We start from the raw sequence: 20,332 nt of genomic DNA, 5'->3' as shown, positions 1-20,332 counted from the left end.
ATTAAAAACCAGAATCCTACAATATGCTGCTTACAAGAAACTCATTTGAAGCAGAGAGATACATATAGAGTAAAGGTGAAAGGTTGGAGCAAAATATATTTTGCTTCAGCTGAAGTAAAAAAAGCAGGGGTAGCAATCCTTATCTCAGACAAAGCAGCAGCAAAAATAAATATCATTAATAGAAATAAGGAAGGAAACTTTATCCTCCTAAAAGGTACCATAGACAATAAAGTCATTTCAATATTGAATATATATGCACCCAGTGGGACAGCACCCAAATTCTTAGAGGAGAAGCTGAAAGAACTACAGGAAGACATAGACAGCAAAACTCTACTAGTGGGAGACGTCAACCTCCCACTATCAGATCTAGATAAATCGAATCATAAAATAAACAAGAAAAAAGTTAAGGAGGTAAATAGATTGTTAGAAAAATTGGATATGGTAGACTTATGGAGGAAACTGAATGGGGATAGAAAGGAATATACCTTTTTCTCTGCAGTACATGGAACTTATACAAAAATTGACAATCTACTAGGACATAAAAACCTAATGATCAACTGCAGAAAGGCAGAAATAGTGAATACATCTTTCTCAGATCACAATGCAATAAAAGTCATATGCAATACTGGGCCAAGGAGATATAGACCCAGAACAAATTGGAAAATGAATAACCTCATTTTAAAAAATGAGTGGACCAAAAAACAAATTGTAGAAAGAATTAACCATTTTATCCTAGATAATGATAATAATGAAACAACATACCAAAACCTATGGGATTCATTCAAAGCAACTCTCAGGGGATATATTATAGCTCTAAATGCTTACATGAATAAATTGGAGAAAGAGGAAATCAATGAAGTAACATGCAACTAAAAAAATTAGAGAAAGAACAAATCAAAAATCCCCAATTAAATACCAAATTAGAAATTCTAAAAATTAAAGGAGAAATTAATAAAATCAAAAGCAAAAAAACTATTGAATTAATGAATAAAACCAAAAGTTGGTATTATGAAAAAACCAAAAAAATTGATAAACCTCTGGTTAATTTGATTAAAAAAAAGAAGAAAACCAAATTGCTAGTATCATAAATGAAAAAGGTGAACTCACCACCAATGAGGAGGAAATTAAAGTAATAATTTGAAATTATTTTGCCCAACTCTATGCCAATAAATTTGATAATCTAAGTGAAATGGATGAATATAAAAATATAAGTTGTCCAGGATAAATGAAGAGGAGATTAAATACCTAAACAACCCTATCTCAGAAAAAGAAATTCAACAAGCCATTATTGAACTCCCTAAAAAAAATCTCCAGTGCCTGATGGATTCACAAGTGAATTCAACCAAACATTTAAACCACAATTGGTTCCAATCCTATATAAACTCTTTGGAAAAATAGGGAAAGGTGGAACTCTGCCTAACTCTTTCTATGAAACCAATATGGTACTGTTACCTAAACCAGGAAGAGTTAAAACAGAGAAAGAAAATTTTAGACCTATCTCCCTGATGAATATAGATGCAAAAATCCTAAATAAAATCTTAGCAAAACAATTACAACAAGTCATCACTAGGATAATACATTATGATCAAGTAGTATTTATTCTAGGAATGCACGGTTGGTTCAATATTAGGAAAACTGTTAGTATACTCAATTATATCAACAACAAACCTATCAGAAATCATATGATCATATCAATAGATGCTGAAAAAGCTTTTGACAAAATACAGCATCCATTCCTATTAAAAACACTAGAGAGAGTGTAGGAATAAATGGACTGTTCCTTAAAATAATTAGCAGTATCTATTTGAAACCATCAACAAGCATTAAATTCAATGGGGAGAGGCTAGAGTCATTCCTAATAAGATCAGGGGTGAAACAAGGGTGCCCATTATCACCACTACTATTCAATATTGTATTAGAAATGTTAGCATCAGCAATTAGAGAAGAAAAAGAAATTGAAGGAATTAGAATTGGGAAGGAAGAGACAAAGCTCTCATGATGGTCTACCTAGAGAATCCCAAGAAATCATCCAAAAAACTACTGGAAACAATTAGCAATTTTAGCAAAGTTGCAGGTTCTAAAATAAACCCTCATAAATCCTCAACTTTTCTATATATATCTAGCAAGAAACAGCAGGAAGAGCTAGAAAGAGAAATCCCATTCAAAGTCACCTCAGACAATATAAAATATTTGGGAGTCTATTTGCCAAGACAGACTCAGAATCTTTTTGAAAACAATTATAAAACACTTTTCACAAATTAAATCAAATTTAAATAACTGGGCAAATATCAACTGCTCATGGATAGGTAGAGCTAATATAATAAAAATGGCAATTCTACCAAAACTAAACTATCTGTTTAGTGCTCTACCAATCAAAATTTCAAAAAATTATTTTAATGAGTTAGAAAAAATTGTAAGTGAATTCATATGGAGAAATAAAAAGTCAAGAATTGCCAGGAGCTTAATGAAAAAAAGTGCAAAAGAAGGTGGCTTAGCCCTACCTGATCTAAAATTATATTATAAAGCATCAGTCATCAAAACTGTTTGGTATTGGTTAAGAAAGAGAGTGGTGAGAGGCGGCTAGGTGGCGTAGTGGATAAAGCACCAGCCTTGGCATCAGGAGTACCTGGGTTCAAATCCAGTCTCAGACACTTAATAATTACCTAGCTGTGTGGCCTTGGGCAAGCCACTTAACCCCATTTGCCTTGCAAGAAAAAAAAACAAATAGAGTGGTGGACCAGTGGAATAGACTAGTTGTAAAAGCAGGAGATGATTATAGTAATCTGCTGTTTGATAAACCCAAAGAGTCTGGCCATTGGGATAAAAACTCCCTCTTTGATAAAAATTGCTGGGATAATTGGAAGTTAGTATGGAAGAAACTTAGATTAGACCAACACCTCAAACCCTTTACCAAGATAAGATCAAAATGGTTACAGGACATAGACATAAAAAACAATACTATAAGCAAATTAGAAGATCCAGGACTAGTCTACCTGTCAGATCTATGGAAAGGGGAGCAGTTTATGACTAAGGAAGAGTTGGAGAACATCACCAAAAACCAATTAGATGATTTCAATTACGTTAAATTAAAAAGCTTTTGCACAGATAAAACCAATGTAATCAAGATCAAAAGAAATGTAGTAAATTGGGAAACAATTTTTACAACTAATGATTCTGACAAAGGACTCATTTCTAAAATATACAGAGAACTGAGTCATATTTTTAAAACAAAAAGCCATTCTCCAATTGACAAATGGTCAAAGGATATGCAAAGGCAATTTACAGATGAGGAGATCAAAGTAATCCATAGCCATATGAAAAAATGCTCCAAATCATTAATTATTAGAGAAATGCAAATTAAAGCTTCTCTGAGGTACCACCTCACACCTCTCAGATTGGCCAATATGACCAGGAAGGATAATGATCATTGTTGGAAGGGTTGTGGGAAATCTGGGACACTGTTACACTGTTGGTGGAGCTGTGAATTCATCCAACCCTTCTGCAGAGCTATTTGGAACTATGCCCAAAGGGCAACAAAAATGTGCATACCCTTTGACCCAGCAATACCACTACTGGGTCTATACCCTGAAGAGATGATGAAAAAGGGTAAAAACACTACTGTTACAAAAATGTTTTATAGCAGCCCTGTTTGTGGTGGCAAAGAATTGGAAATCCAGTAAATGTCCTTCAACTGGGGAATGGCTTAGCAAACTGTGGTATGTGTATGTCATGGAACACTATTCTATTAGAAACCAGGAGGGATGGGATTTCAGGGAAGCCTGGAGGGATTTGCATGAACTGATGCTGAGAGAGATGAGCAGAACCAGAAAAACATTGTGCACCCTAACAGCAACATGGGAGTGATGTGCAACCTTGAAGGACTTGCTCATTCCATCAGTGCAACAATCAGGAACAATTTTGGACTGTCTGCAAAGGAGAGTTTCATCTGCGTCCAGATAAGGAGCTGTGGAGTTTAAACAAAGTGAAAGGACTATTCCCTTTAATTTAGAAAAAAAGAGATATCTTATTGTCTGATCTTGTTACCTCTTAGACTTCTCTTCTTTAAGGATATGATTTCTCTCTCATCACACCCAATTTGGATCAAGGTACAACATGGAAACAAAGTAAAGACTGACAGAGTGCTTTCCGTGGGGGGTGGGGGTGGGGGCAATTGTAAAACTCAAATAATATCTTTAATAAAAATAAATTTTAAAAAAAGAAAACTTAGAATTCTCAGTTTTATAAGTTCTCTGTTCATATAAATTGCTTTTGGCAATTATATATGGATATTTAAATTAGATATTTTTAAAATGTTAGGCAAGAAAAACAGGAATTTTGCTGAGAAAATAATGATTGAACACTGTGAACTATATAATTTAATGAGCATAGAAGATACACAATTTGATACTATTTTTCATAAAAAGGTATTGCAAATTGGAATGCAAAATATCATTTTCTTGAATTATAAATAATTTGCTTTAAAATACATTCACAAAAAGGTCAAGAACTCATTATTAAGGTCAATTTTAACTATGAGTTTTAGTCTTTGAACCAAAAATTGATGGAGGATGTCAAATATTTGAGATTTATTGTTGCATCTTTTCAGTGAAGAAGAAAAACATTTTGCCAGGCATATCTTTTAGTATCCATTACCTCTGCCAATGTTTATAAGAACAGCAGTGTGTTTCATTTGCCCTAGTTCCCTCTTTCCAATCATATTAACAGTCTGAGGTGTCAAAGGAGTGACCAACAAAACAAAGTCTGATTGCTGCAGAAGCTCATCCAACGTTTCACAGTAATGGGCCCCAACAGCCTGTTCTTCTTCCAGCTTCCTAACAGAATAAACCACGAAAAAATAAAGTGAGTTTCTTAATCAGAAACAACCCAAGATGTCCCCCTCCCCCCAAAAAATACCTTAACTGACTAAGAACAAATTCCAGGGGAAAGTCACTGAAAAGGAACCTAAAACAAGGTAAAATAATTCAGATATACTATTTAGGCTAAGTGCTGCCAATTAAGTTCAGATTGGATAAAAGAAGCATGGAGACAGTGTGGCATTGGCAGGGTGGAAAAAGAATTGGATTTAGAATCAGAAAACCTTTGTTCAAATTCTAGCTCCAATTGGTATCTTGTAAATCAAAGAGATTTTAAAATAAAAAGAATGGCAGGAGAAAACAGTCTATGTATCAAAGAGTAGCAGTTGTGGGGGATTCCCAGCACTCTTTTGTGGAGTAAGGGAGGGGATCTGCAAAGTCAAAGCTACTTTTGGAAGATATTTGCTGTTAAAATACTCCTCTGTTTTACAACTGGAGGAGAATAGGATAGGTAAAGAGGGATGAAGCAACATTATATATTTTTTAAAAATATACTTTTTTTTTCAAGGCAATGGGGTGAAGTGGTTTGTCCAAGGCCACACAGCTGGTAATTAAGTGTCTGAGTTGGATTTGAACTCAAGTCCTCCTGACTCCAGGTCTGGTGCTCTATCTACTATGTAGCCTAGCTGCTCAAAAAGATATAATTTTTTAGGAGAAAATCCTGGAATTTGAATGGGGAAGAAAGGAAGAGAAGAATGATGACTGAAACATCTTTTTGTTGTGGAAAATAGTGGAATTTGATCATTATACCATGATGTGGCAGTAAATGGAATCATGAGTTTCCTTTAGAGACAAAGCTTTAGTTAAGTTTAGAAATTTATTTGCTGAAAGGTTTACCTGCGGTTCCTATTATGATACATTATCTTCATCTCAAATGCTTTGGCTCGCTGAGCAACTTTATAGCCAATGTTGCCCATACCTATGATTCCCAGAGTAGATCCAGTTACTTCTTGTCCCATCCAATTAAAAGAATAGTGCTTAGTGTCTGGTGAAGTAGCTTCTTCATTCCCTAAAAGTCCAAGATGCAAAAGTGAGCCATGGAGCTATCTCCACACACAATTCTAATTTGCTTTTAAGACAAAGAAATGAAAGTACAACTTGTGATTTGCATCTTGCTATACAATCTCTGATAAAATGAGTTTTGAAAACTCATGCTCTGGAACACAAGACTCATCTATTTCTATGTAAAATAAAATAATAGTTTCAGCAAAACATAAACCATAACATACTAGAAACAAGTAGTTTACTTCATAGTACAAACTAGAATATCATGGCAAGAGAACTGAGTCATATTTTTAAATCAAAAAGCCATTCCCTAGTTGACAAATGGTCAAAGGATATGCAAAGGCAATTTACAGATGAGGAGATCAAAGCAATCCATAGCCATATGAAAAATTGCTTTAAATAATTATTAGAGAAATGCAAATTAAAGTTTCTCTGAGGTACCACCTCACACCTCTCAGATTGGCCAATATGACCAGAAAGGATAATGATCTGTTGGAAAGGTTGTGGGAAATCTGGGACACTATTACACTGTTGGTGGAGCTGTGAACTCATCCAGCTTTTCTGGAGAGAAATTTGGAAATATACCCAGTGGGCATCAAAAATGAGCATACCCTTTGATCCAGCAATACCACTACTGGGTCTATACCCTGAAGAGGTTATGAAAAGGGGTAAAAATATCACTTGTACAAAAATATTTTTAGCAGCCCTGTTTGTGGTGGCAAAGAATTGGAAATCAAGTAAATGTCTTTCAATTGGGGAATGGCTTAGCAAACTGTGGTATATGTATGTCATGGAACACTATTGTTCTATTAGAAACCAGGAGGGATGAGAATTTAGGGAAGCCTGGTGGGATTTGCATGAACTGATGCTGAGTGAGATGAGCAGAATGAGAAAAACACTGTATACCCTAACAGCAACATTGGGGGTGATGTTCAACCTTGAAGGATCCGCTCATTCCATCAGTGCAACAATCGGGAACAATTTGGGGCTGTCTGCAAAGGAGAGTTTCATCTGTGTCCAGATAAGGAGCTGTGGAGTTTAAACAAAGTTCAAAGAGTATTCCCTTTAATTTAAATTTATTTATTTATTTATTAAAGATATTATTTGAGTTTTACAATTTTCCCCCCAATCTTACTTTCCTCCCCCCCCCCCCCCACGGAAAGCAATCTGTCAGTCTTTACTTTGTTTCCATGTTGTACATTGATCCAAATTGAGTGTGATGACAGAGAAATCATATCCTTAAGGAAGAAACAAGAAGTCTAAGAGTTAACAAGATCAGACAATAAGATATAAGTTTTTTTTTTCTCAATTAAAGGGAATAGTCCTTGAACTGTGTTCAAACTCCACGGCTCTTTATCTGCATACAGATGGCACTGTCCTTTGCAGACAGCCCAAAATTGTTCCCGATTGTTGCACTGATGGAATGAGCGAGTCCATCAAGGTTGATCATCACCCCCATGTTTCTGTTAGGGTATACAGTGTTTTTCTGGTTCTGCTCATCTCACTCATCATCAGTTCATGCAAATCCCTCTAGGCTTCCCTGCAATCCCTTCCCTCCTGGTTTCTAATAGAACAATAGTGTTCCATGACATACATATACCACAGTTTGCTAAGCCATTCCCCAATTGAAGGACTATTCCCTTTAATTCAGGGAAAAAAGAGATATCTTAATTATCTGATCTTGTTACCTCTTAGACTTATTTTCTCTTCCTTAAGGATATGATTTCTCTCTCATCACACTCAATTTGGATCAATGTACATCATGGAAACAAAGTAAAGACTGACACATTGCTTTCCGTGGGGGTGTGGGGGGAGGGAAGTAAGATTGGGGGGAAAATTGTAAAAGTCAAATAATATCTTTAATAAAAAATATCAGTTTGACTACTTTTATTGTTTTGACAAATAAGAGACTCTTAATTGCCATGAAATTAAATGATTTAAAATGTCATTATTACCTTCTAATAGCCTCCTGGCTGATGCCAGAAGTAAGGCCATTCCCATATCTGCAGTGCTGTTAGTAACAGCATGTGGAGTGTTGGCCAGTTTCACACCAAAGCTGGCAATCATCTTCAGGTCCAGATGATCAAGACCTGCTCCTGAGTTTACAATAATCTTCAAGTGAGGCAAACTCTTCAGGAGTTCCTGATCAATATGTGGTTTCCCTCCCCATATATATATTGCTTGTATCTTTGAACAGAAATTTGCTTTGTTTTCAAGAAATTCTTGCATGGTGATTACATTAAAATGTTTCTTAAGATCTCCTACATGATCTTCATTCACAGTACATGGTCCTTCAAAACCATTTATCAAAACAGAAGGTAGCTTTTGATCTTGCATAATCTGTAGAGAAAAATAAAAGGTATCTGAAGTAAATGAAAAAAAATCTTAAGAATATGGGGTGTTCTTTAATTAGTCATTGAATTTCTGAATTACAACAAGAATAGAACAGAACTGTTTGGAGATTTTAGTGAAATTTCCAAAATAGCTCACAGGTCCTAGGAGTTCATATTATCCTGGGTGTACATGTCTCCTTTACATTCTTGCGTCTTGGTCCATCTCTATTCTAAAATTAAACATATCATTTAATGAGGAATATTTTCATTGTCTTTTAATTTTTACTAAATAAAATTCTTTCTTCTTGATGCTTAACAAAAACAAATACATTTTATATCTCAAATAGCAAGTTCTTTTTTTAAAAGTATAGTAAATGAATGAGTTCAATCTTCTTTTTAACTAGTCCTTGATGGAGAAATTATATTTTTATGGAATTTTTATAAGATTCAGGGAAGCAAATAAAGTATATAATTACAAGTTGAAAATCTCTTCATATATTAATAAGACATGTAATAATCAGAATACAATTAACATATATATATATATATATATATATATATATAAAAGCAAATATTTACTTGTAAACCCTTCATGAAAAGCTCACATTTACTTTTTTTCCCTTGACTTAAGGGCTAGTTATGTCTCCCAAGACTTACACAGTTTTCATGGTACTAATACAATTACATCTGTCAGTTTATGTAAAACAAATCATGGATTGAGCATTTAATTTTCTGAAGTGAATCTTGAAAGTGAAGTGAAAATTCTGAATTCTGAAAACCAAGTAAGAACTTAACAAAATTGAAGGCAGAAAAAAGTTCTAATCACATTGACAAATAAAAATAAAGAACTGCTTAAAATTAAAAAAATAAATATTAGTGTGATTCTTTTTTAGATTTTTCAAGGCAATGGGGTTAGTGGCTTGCCCAAGGCCACATGGCTAGGTAATTATTAAGTGTCAGGCTGGATTTGAACTCAGGTACTCCTGACTCCACTGTGCTACCTAGCCACCCCTGTGATTCTTTTTTTTTAAAAAAGAATACCAAATTGTTTGAATCAAAGGTGAGGAATTCATAACAAATGAAGATGAAATAAACTATCAAATACTATTTTATGCAATTCTGTGACAAAAATGAAAACAAAATGGATAAATATAAAAACAAAATATGCAGATTAACAGAACAAGATACAGATTTGAAGTATTTATACAACTCATTGTCAGAAAAAAATTAAATGTGCCATTAAGTTACAAAGATAAATCTAGAGGCAGAAAACAAATGGATTTCCAAGAGAATTCTCTCAAACATTTATGGAACAATTATTTCCACTATCACACAACGTATTTACAGGTATAGAAGCTTGGGGGAAAGTATACCTTCTAGGCTCTATGGTACAAATATGATTGACAAGTAAACAATGTAGAGACAAAGCAGACAGAAAGCCATAAACTAATGAACATGAAGATGAAAAGTTAAGTGAAATACTGGCAAAGAAACTTCAGTGATTTCCCAAAAGATAAGTGATCAAATGTTTTAAACAGAATTTTCAAAAGGTGAATTGCAAAGTATTCACATCTACATGAAAAAATATTCCAGATCTTGAGTAATAAAAGAAAAACAAACTAAAACAACCTCGAGGAAGAAGATGCCCAAATACATCATAATATTCACAGTAATTCTTTCTGTGATAAAAAAAAAGAAATAAAGTAAATGCCCATTAATGGAGGAATAGCTAAAAATTGTGGTGCACAAAAATAATAAATATTTCTGTGCTTTAAGAAATAATGTCTGTGGGGGAAGCTAGGTAGGTGGTTCTCTGGATAGAGCACCAGTCCTGGAGTCAGGAGTACCTGAGTTTAAACCCAGCCTCAGGCACTTATTACCTAGCTGTGTGTCCTCAGGCAAGTCATTCAACCCAATTACCCTGCAACCCCCCTCCCCCCAAAAAGAAATAATGTCTGTGAATAGGCAGTTTTTAGATGAAGAAATTAAAGCTATATTCACATGAAAAAAAATGTTCTAAATCATTATTGATTCAAGAAATGCAAAATGATCAATGTTGGAGGGAATATGGGAAAACTGGAGCACTGATGCATTGTTGGTGGAATTGTAAACTAATCCAACCATTCTGGAGAGTGATTTAGAACTATGCCTATGGGGTGATCAAACTGTACATATCCTACAATACCACTCCTAGATCTTCCTAAGACATCATAAAGATAATAATACCTGTACCTAAAAGGTATATAGGACTTTCTGTGTGAGAGGCATTCTGCTAAGAGCATTGCAATATATATATATATATATATATATATATATATATATATATATATATATATAGTCATTTGAAAAAAAATCTCTAAATCATTATTGATAGAGGTACAAATAAACCTTGAAATATAGCTACCAGATTGCCTAAAGTGATAGAAGAGAAATGGCAATGCTAGAGGGGATATGAAAAAATTGGGAAACTGATATGCTGTTGATGGAAATTGTGAACTGGTTCAACTATTTTGGAGAGCAATCTGGAATTATGTCCAAGGGGTTATAAAACTGAGTCTACACTTTGACCTAGCAATATCACTACTATCTGGTTGTTGTTGTTTTTTTAATGATTAGGGATAAAGGAAAATGTTCTAAATGTTCTAAAAAATGTTCTAAGTTATTTATAGCAACTCTCTTTGTGACAGCAAACAACAAGAACTTTGAAATTGAGAGAATATCCATCAATTGGGAAATGGCTGAATAAATGGTCGTATTTGATTGTGAGGAATTCTACTGTGCTATTAGAAAAGATGAGTAGATTGATTTTAGACGAACATGGAAGACTTGCCTGAAATAATAAAGGGTGAAATGAGTAGAACCAAGAGAACATTGTGTGTAGTGACAACAATATCGTTATAATAATAAATGTGAATGACTAAGATATTCTGAGTTATATGAAATCCAAATCAGGTACAATTTACAATAAAAGCTGCCTACCTCCAGAGAAAGAACTAATATATGGAACTAAATATTGTATAGTTTCCCACACACACAGACACAGACACAGACACACAGACACACACATACACACACACATTTGTATATTTGTGTCAAATATTGACCTGTAGTTCAGGGTTGGGAAGGAGGAAAGAAAACAGTTTGGGAATTCAAATATAACCAAAAAATAAAACCATTATTAAAAAAAATACTTTGGTAAAGAAAAAATAAACTATCCCTTTCATTATTTCTCATGAATATAATTGTATTTCATTACAATAATATACCATAATTTGTTCAGCTATTCCTCAGTTGATGGTATCGTGGTAGTTCCCAATTCTTTGCCACTGAATTCTTTGTGCTGCTATAATATAAATTCTGTTATGATACAAATTCTTTGAGCTGATATAAATTCTTTGTGCTGTTGAATCTCATCATTTGTGATAGTTCTATAAAGTTGATGCAAACATTGAATTCATAAATACTGAAATTGCTCCTAGGGGAAAAACAGAGTTAGATTTGTCAAAATCTTTGGTTTCACCTATGTAAGCACTTTCTGGAGCAACTTCTTATATGGATTTGAAAATTTCTCCTTTCTTTTTCTGGATATACCATACTTTTGATTTATTAACATTTCATGGCCAACAGTACATTAGTACCTTTCCTGAATAAAAGATATTAAACATATACTTTCTACATATGCACCTCACATCCCTTGTATTTAGGATCTCTATACAGCATTTCAAACCTATACTTGGGGGCCATTTTAAACAGTGAAATCACCAACAAAAAAACAAAAAAAAGTAAGAAATGTAGCACTAAGAATACCCCCAAAACACTTATTTACATTTTAAGAGCTGAAACAAGAAGGTAGAGCATTGTCTTGTTCACACTCAGCTGGGAATGAACATATGTGTCAAGTCAAATATTTTGTTGCTCTGTGCCTTATTCATGAATGACCACAAAAGTGCTTTCGAGTATTGATTTAGGAGTTACAAATAAATTTAGCAAGATGGCAGAATCCACAAATAATGAGAATTGACTGTTTATATATGCATGCTTTTTTCTTTGATCTCTGGAGACCTCCCTATCTTTTTTAAAGTTGAAGTTATCTTTCAGATAACCTAAAAGTTATCTGATAACCTAAAAGTTATCTGATAACCTAAAAATTTATCTTTCAGAAAACCTGAAGTTTATCTTTCAGAAAACCTAACCATCAGATGCTGAGCTGGATAGATCATTGGTACCAATTAATTTGGTGTTACCCCTGACTCAGAAAAAAACAATTCTCTAAAGAAAGGTAGAGAAACAGTGAATGAGCAACAGAGACATAACGAATTGAAAAAGCCCAAGTAAGTCAAACCCTTCTTTATTCTACATTCCTTTCCTTCCATATACTGATCTTTATTTTGGGAATGGCCTAGAGCAACTGGGAATGACTTAATACCTGACCACTAGAAGCCACTTTCCTCCTTTCAGATGTGTCATCCCATGCAAGTAGAAATTGTATGAGATTGATACAAGCCAAGCCTGGCTAGAGAGGACCTTACTTTTGTTACTCTTGGCCCTTGTCTAGTTATGTAATGTCCTTCTTTTCACCTTTGGGGCATCTCATCTATTCTTCCACAGCTGAAATTGTCACTGGTAAAATTACAATATCACTGCTTATACTTTTGATAGCTTTTGTCTGAATCAGGGAGGTGATAGCTTTTAATTTCCAAGTGATTCACTGGTGGAGAAAAATGCAGGCTGCACCAATAAAATTTTCTATCCACACACCATTTGCTTGACAGGATTTCCTTCATTTCAGTGGCATAACTTATACTTACTGCTCCTCAATCACTTTACAATAAAAACTGAGATTGCAAAAATGCTCATTGTTATTACCAGTGATGGAGCAATAACTACAGCCTTTCAGGAAAAAGAGGGAGGGAGGCAGAAACAGAAGAGGGAGATATTAAGCTAGGAAAATGGGCTGCCATCCCACAGAGAATTGCTTCTCACTCTAGAGAGAAACCTGAGGGCAATTTAGACAGCTCTCCAGAAGATTGGAGGGACCAGTGTTATAGAGAGGGCAAATTTCCCAGATTTATATTTGAGGTGGCCAGTGGGTCTGGGTAAGTATGCTCAATGTGGAGACTTTTGTATGAGTAATCAATGTTAAATCTCTATTGGACCAAATTCCCATTTCTTGGGGTCAAGTAATATGCTACCGTACTTTAGATCCTAAATGTTGTGCTCAGTCTTATACTAAAGGGGCAAGGTAGGGATAAAGTTAGTGAAAATTGTGAAGTTTGTATATTTGTTTTCAGTATTTTCTGACCTCTTTTAAGTGTCCCTATACTCATTACTACTGCCTCTCATTTCCCTCAATTCTGGACATCCAGTGTCCTCTGACAGCCCATTGGCTTTCAGTGCTAAATCTTACTAAGGCGGTCCCTCTGTTAGCAGTATGGCAAAACAGTACAGTTATTCTTCCTTCTTCTTCTATCAGTATTCTTCTTATTTCAAGGTTATTCTTTCAATTAGACTTTATAAATCAAGTCACAATCAGGTATTAGCAACTAAGTCTAATATATTACCCTTTTGAAGAAAAACCTATTTTATTTAGTATAGGGTAGTGGATGGAACCTTAATACAAGAAAGGTTTGTTTTTTACTTTTCACATATACTATCTGTGTGGCCCTGGCTGAATTACATAACCTCCTACTGTCCCCAGACAATTCTCTAAAATTATATAAATACATAAATAAACAAATATATGCATATATTTATTTATGATAGAATGGGTGCCCACTTGCATTGCCAGAGAGAATTTCTCTCACTGGAAATTATTAGAGGGGCCTAGTTGGTGGTGATTTGACTTAAAGAAATGCATTGTTAATAGTGGAATTACATTGTGACAGGTTAGAGTGGAGATCAGAAAATCAGAGTTAGAAAAGACCCTAGAATGGACATTCCTTATGAACAGAAATTATTTCATTCATTGTAGTTGAATCCTCAGTGCCTGGTAAGTGTTTAAAAATAACTATTTGTTGATTTATTGATCCCAGTGGTAATATAGTTTAATAATACAGTTTAATCTCTACCAGAATATTTTATTGGATAAGTGTAGCCTTTTTATGCCTTTTAATATCACATGTGTTTTATATATATATATATATGTTTGTATATATACATATTTTAAACAATATGATTTCATTTATAGGGAACTTTCAGGGAAATATCCTCTATGTCCAAGACTGGGACATCAAGAAATCTATGAGGGACAAATAACTAGTAAGAGATAAAACTTGAACCCAGATCTTCCTGACTCTGAGATTGACTCTATCCATTATGCAACATTGCTTTTCTTTCTATGCAGGCCTAATATTCCCCTATTATGCAGTTATTTACAACTTCCTAGATTCAATGCTTCTTTTATGTGATGGGACTCAACTGCATCTCTTATATTCCTTTGATGGAAACATAAATAGGTGAGGCTCTTTTAGGAAGAATACTTTTCTTGGGAACACATGTAAAACGTGAACTCTTTGTTGTTAGCATTTTCCTTTCTTTGGAGATATTCCTGAACAGTCTCTTAATGAGCAGAAGGACATGGCTTCTGAGTTCTAGTTTGACAATGAATTTGAACCCCATTCCTCTAGTGACTGTCAACTATTATGTTGCAGGAGCAGCTCAGACAGTATACTCTAATAAAGGGACTCAGCCTCTTTTATGCCAAGGACCACTTGGGCCGCTGTTTTTAAATGCATAAAATGAAATGTGTAAGATTATCAGAAAAGTCAGTTATATTGAAATATAGTTATCAATAAATTAAGATACCATGTTAAAAATATGTGTTCTCGTGATAAGAATCTTGGCCTGGAAATCAGGAGCCCTGAATTTTAGTCTTATCATTAATTAAAGATAGTTTTTGACAATGGCATTTCATTTTACTACCTCAGTTTTTCCTTTTGTAAATGGAAATATTTAAATCTTTTTTAACCTCTCCTGCAAGATTATTGTCAAAGTAAAATGAGAAAATAATAGGTATAAAAGTGATGGAAAAATAGGTACATGTGCTTTTGTGACCCAAATCCTCTACAAGGTTTATGAACTTTGTTGTTGTAAAAGCAAAAGCTGGTTTTGGATCAGCTCTCTTCTTGTATTTGGATTTGACCTTCTCTGAAACCTTTGCACTATTCCTGGATCTGTGGCGTGTGTTTAACTAGATCTGGATTCTAGCTGCAGCTTAAATGAAGTAGATTTGGGAAGGGCCAGTGTTGCAGATCCACTTGATTTGGCCAGATCAGGAGTTCTTCATTTGGAATCTACTAATCCCTGGGATCAATTTCAAAGGGCCCATGAACTTGGAAAAATTATATATTTTTGTTTTCCTAATGTTTGTTTCCCTTTGTTCTCTAGTTCATTTTATTTTATGCATTTAAAAATTATTTTGGGCAGGGTCCTTATAGGCTTGACTAGAATGCTCAAGGTGCCCAGGACACAGATATTGTTAAGAACTCAGATCTAGATCATTATACTGTGTAGAATCTTGTCCAGAAGATTCCATCATCCCTTGGGAAGATGACATCTCCAGCCTCAATTTCTAGATGGAACATTCAAGGAATGGGTTTTAGGAATTATTTGGATGCAATAATCCTGCTTATTAGGCACTTGACTTCTGGTGTACTCAGTAGGGGCTTTTACTGATAATGTTTAATCTCATGTATACTGATAAATGTGAAACAATATGGTGAAACTCTTTTCCTTATCAGCTTTCTTTTTTCCTCTATACAATTGATAGAAGGTATTTGCAAAGAAAATGGTTAATTAGCAATTGAGAGCAGAGGGCCAGTTTTATCACTGTCTATGTCAAACCTATCCACTGGTATTTGACTGGGTTTTAGGAAACTGACAGTGCCAATTTTTATTCATTATTTTCCCTATTATAGTTTATTCTTTTTCACATTAGGAGCAAACAGAGGTTGACTTTAGTCCTCTTCATGAAGACAAATAGTAGTAAATTGTGATAAGTCTGGGATGGCCAGAGTTTCATTATTGGAATGTATTAATAATACTCACTTGGAATGTATTAATAATATCACTGGAGGAATCTGAGAGTGGAGGTGGTGAGGGAAAAGACCTGTAATTTAGTTAGTGTGAGGAGTTTGTAAGTGTGGAAACACCTTCTACTAACATAGAGCATGAAACATCCAATGTGAAATCTTCCCCACTGATGTAGATCATGCTAGTGTGAAACTCAGTAGCCTTCTGGAGGCACTGAAAAGTTAAGGAATTTATCCATGGTTAAACATCAAATCTATGTCAGGGATAGGACTTGAACTCCAGATCTTTCTATCAAGACTATTTACCTTTCCTTTTTGCCATGCTGCCTCTCCTTAAGCCTTCTTTTCATTTAACCAAAGGCTATTTGGGCTTAGAGGAAAGTAGGCATTTCTTTCTATTTGGACAAATTTTTAATTTTTCTTTCCATTTGGACAAATTTTTAATTTTTCTTTGCTATGTACTGCTTTTCTTCCCAATGGAAAATTTCAGAGGATGGTACCAAAAGGCAGCCTTACTATTTAATGTCTATGCCTAGCACTTTCTTTCCTCCAAGACATCCAGATTCTTTGCAGGTGTAATTTTCTACTGAATCCTAAGTTCAACCCTTTGGGAAACAGTATTAATTTTCTCTCTGTGAAAGGACTTTTTAGCAAGTTAGTACTTCAGTGTACAAATAGTTACCTAAAAACTTGGAAGACACGATGTAGTATTGAAAACTATTTCATTTCCTTCCCAGAAACTTTACTTTTAGAAGACTGACTCAACAAAGATTTCCTTGACTTTATAAATGACTCCCCTGTAGACTTCTTCAGACAGTAACTGGCCAGTATCTCCTTTGGTTACTCTTCTCTAATTCCTGGATGAAGGCTTTTTATAACATTGCCTTACTGCATCTTCTAGATCTATTTATGGAATTACATAGTTCATCTGAGGTAAAGAGTTTATTTGTTTATTTTATTTTATTTTATTTTATTTTTTTAAAGACTAGCTCAAAGCCCTGTACATTTGCTTGAGGTAGCCTTTCACCCATGTAATGATGGCAGTACACTTACCTTTATTAATGCCTTGTATTCGATTGAATATGGGTTTATTCCTAAGATTCCTTTAATTCAATTCAGTTTAACAGACTGAAGTACAAGGTACTATGCTAGATTCTAGATGATGCAGTGGCTTTAAGACTGGACCTTGAGTTAGGAAGACCTGAACTCAAATGTAGCCCCAGACACCTACTAACTGTGGGATCCTGGGCAAGTCACTTAACCTTTGTCTGCCTCAACTTCCTCATCTATAAAATGAGGATAATAATAATAATAGTACTTACTTCCCAGTGTTATGAGGATAGTACATAGCACATAGTATATATTATATAAATGTTGATTATTATTAGTCATTATGCTAGATGTAAGTGATATGAGAATAAAAATAAGAGGCAACAGAGAATCCTCCTTGTCAGCGGTGGTACCTGAACTGAGGAATAAAAGATGCGTATTGAGAGAAAATGACTTAAGGATGATGTATATTAAAGACATGGAAAATGACCTGTGCAAATACAGGGAGGCAGGAGATGGACCAATGCATCTAGGGAGCATTTAGTTTAGTGTATAAACAATGGAAGTAATAGGAGAGAAATATGAAAAAGGAAAATGACTCCAGATGATGAAAGCCTTTAAATATCTGACTTGTATTGCAGTAGGTGGCACAGTGGATAGAGCACTGACCTTGAACTCAGAAGGTTTGAATCCAGCCTCAGACACTGGACAATTACTAACTGTATAACATTGAACAAATCACTTAATGCTGATTGCCTCGAATCTAGGGCCATCTCCAGTCATCCTGGTTTATATCTGATTACTGGACCCAGAATGACCCTGGAGGAGAGAGTGAGGTTGGTTACTTAACACAGCAAATTCATATGCTTGTCATGGTGTCAGCTCTCTGATATCAAGGTCTTCTTCAAGAATGAAGGGCAAACAATTTTACACTAGAAACAATATGCAAAAGTAAATATTTCCCCATTTTTAAAGGTCAAAGGATAAGGATATTGGTGAGACAGTATACTATACTGCTAAAACTACAATTTGAAATTAGAAGAAAAAAGGAATTTATATTTACTCTTGGTTTGACCAGATAATAATTCAGGTATTTACAGCATGTGATAACTATGAATGTAACTTGTACTTTGGACTGCTTGAAGATTAGTCTTTCCCACACCTCCCTTAATTGAAAAATGATTTAAGAATTTTAAAAAGAGAAAATTACCTTTTGTTGAAATTGCCTTCAAGAACTTCAGAATTCTAAATAATGTTTCTTACTTGATGATTCTGCTGAGTTTCAATCCAAAGAGGAAAATAAAATGGGGGGAAAAACAAGAATAGAGGAAGTTGATTGTCAAGGAGGAGTTTGCTAATAGTGATTGTGAGAGGGAGGGATTTGAAACTACAACCTATCATGTGGTAAAAAGATCAGTAACAAGTGAAAAAACATACCTTTTTATTACTGATTTTACATTTTATTACTGATTACTGAGGCAGAGAAATAATCACATGTTGAATCACATGTTTTTAAATAAAAATGAAAGTTGCTTTTTTAAGAAAAATGAAATTCCAAGTTCAAGATGAGTTAACCTTGTCTGAAAATATAGTAACTCTAACCCAAATGATCTAAGCATGCTCTGAAAATAAAAAAATCAAAACTATTAAATGAATGAAAGTGATATTGATCCTGATACTATTTCTAAGGGAACTCCAAACTAACTACCTCAAACTGACAAATCACCAAATTGATCCTCTTTTTATTTCTTACAGCAATTTTAGTACTCCAGAATATCCATAAAACATCTTATTCAGTCATTCCCCAATTGGTGGATATCACCTCAGTTACCAATTCTTTTTATTTATAAAACAGAGCTACTATAAATATTTTTATATCTCTGGGTCTTTCCTTGATATCTTTGGAATACAGATTTAATGGATGGGTCAAAGGGAAGAAACAAATTTATTTATTTTTGCAAAGCCTACTCTTCAAAATAAGAGACAGGACCATAGCTAATGACTTAGAATGACACTGAAAAGAAACAGAAGCTCCACAACCACAGGTACAAGAGGGCAAAGACTAACAGCATACAGAGGAGCAATATTATCCCCAGGAACACTGTTGCTCTGACTAGGTGTTCCCAAGGGATGTGCTTCTCCTAGTATGACCTTCACTCTTCCCACTGATAGTGCATTTATGGAGGGGTAGGTCTCAAGTTTATTAGGAAAATGCTTTATTGTATCTTTGCTTATTAATATTATTTTATTAAATCCCTTTGTTTATGTGCCCCCAAATGATTAAAGGATATTCTGTATAACCAACCAAAGCAGCAGGATAGTTCAATATGGGGGTGGGATACTATGTTTTTCAAATCCAGGTCAGAAATTGTGTCTTGTGGTGTAGGGTGCAAAGTCAGATAGTTAGCAAGCATTTATTAATCAGTTAGTATGGGCCAAATACTGTGCTGAGCATTGAGGATGAAAAGAAAGTCAATAGCCTTTAAACTTAGTAAATAAACTTAATGAATCATTCTATTTTTTATTTTAGTTTCATTTTATTTTTTTACTTTTTGTAAGGCAATGGGGATAAGTGATTTGCCCAAGATCATACAGCTGGGTAATTATCAAATGTCCGCGGTCAAACTTGAACTCAGGTCCTCCTGACTCCAGGGCCAGTGCTCTATCCACTGAGTCAACTAACTGCCAATAAGGGATTCGTTCTAATGGGGAAGATACCATACAAATATCAAAAAAATTTTAAATATAGTGTGAAATGGACCAGTCTACAAACTGGGAAAGACCAGAGTCAAAAGGAGCAGATCAGAGGCAGGTTTGTCAAGAATCAAATCCTGTTTTAATTAATTTCAGAGTTTGGAAGGCAGGTTTGCAAATCCTGAATTCCCCCTGGGGAACCCTTCTTTTGCTGAGGCAAAGGGAGCACTTATATAAATAAAAAACCCCAAAAGGTATTGGATTACAACACAACCTTTCTTAGGCCTTGAAATAGTTCCCATGGCAGGCCCAGGTGTACAGGCATTTTTTTTTTTTTTTGGTTTTT

The 20,332-nt window shown here is 34.5% G+C and overlaps 1 protein-coding gene across 2 annotated transcripts in view; it reads right to left on the bottom strand.

Moving 5' to 3' along the window:
- Positions 1 to 20,332, bottom strand: part of LOC141501181 (glyoxylate/hydroxypyruvate reductase B-like) — a 56,696-nt gene that overhangs the window by 9,249 nt on the left and 27,115 nt on the right. The window contains exons 1-4 of one of the 2 annotated variants that reach the window (XM_074204931.1): positions 8,370 to 8,576; positions 7,835 to 8,219; positions 5,712 to 5,883; positions 4,654 to 4,832 (exon numbers count right to left, since the gene is read on the bottom strand). In XM_074204931.1, coding sequence (XP_074061032.1) covers positions 4,654 to 4,832; positions 5,712 to 5,883; positions 7,835 to 8,216 — 733 coding nt within the window. In that variant the 5' untranslated portion in view covers positions 8,217 to 8,219; positions 8,370 to 8,576. Of the gene's footprint in view, positions 1 to 4,653; positions 4,833 to 5,711; positions 5,884 to 7,834; positions 8,220 to 8,369; positions 8,577 to 20,332 lie in introns of those variants that run through there. The other variant, XM_074204929.1, reaches the window with a different exon arrangement.

The sequence above is a fragment of the Macrotis lagotis genome, chromosome X (genome assembly GCF_037893015.1).
Source record: "Macrotis lagotis isolate mMagLag1 chromosome X, bilby.v1.9.chrom.fasta, whole genome shotgun sequence".
NCBI classification, from domain to species: domain Eukaryota; kingdom Metazoa; phylum Chordata; class Mammalia; order Peramelemorphia; family Peramelidae; genus Macrotis; species Macrotis lagotis.
The sequence above is the reverse complement of the archived record's forward strand: the minus strand, read 5'-3'. Positions and strand labels throughout refer to the sequence as shown.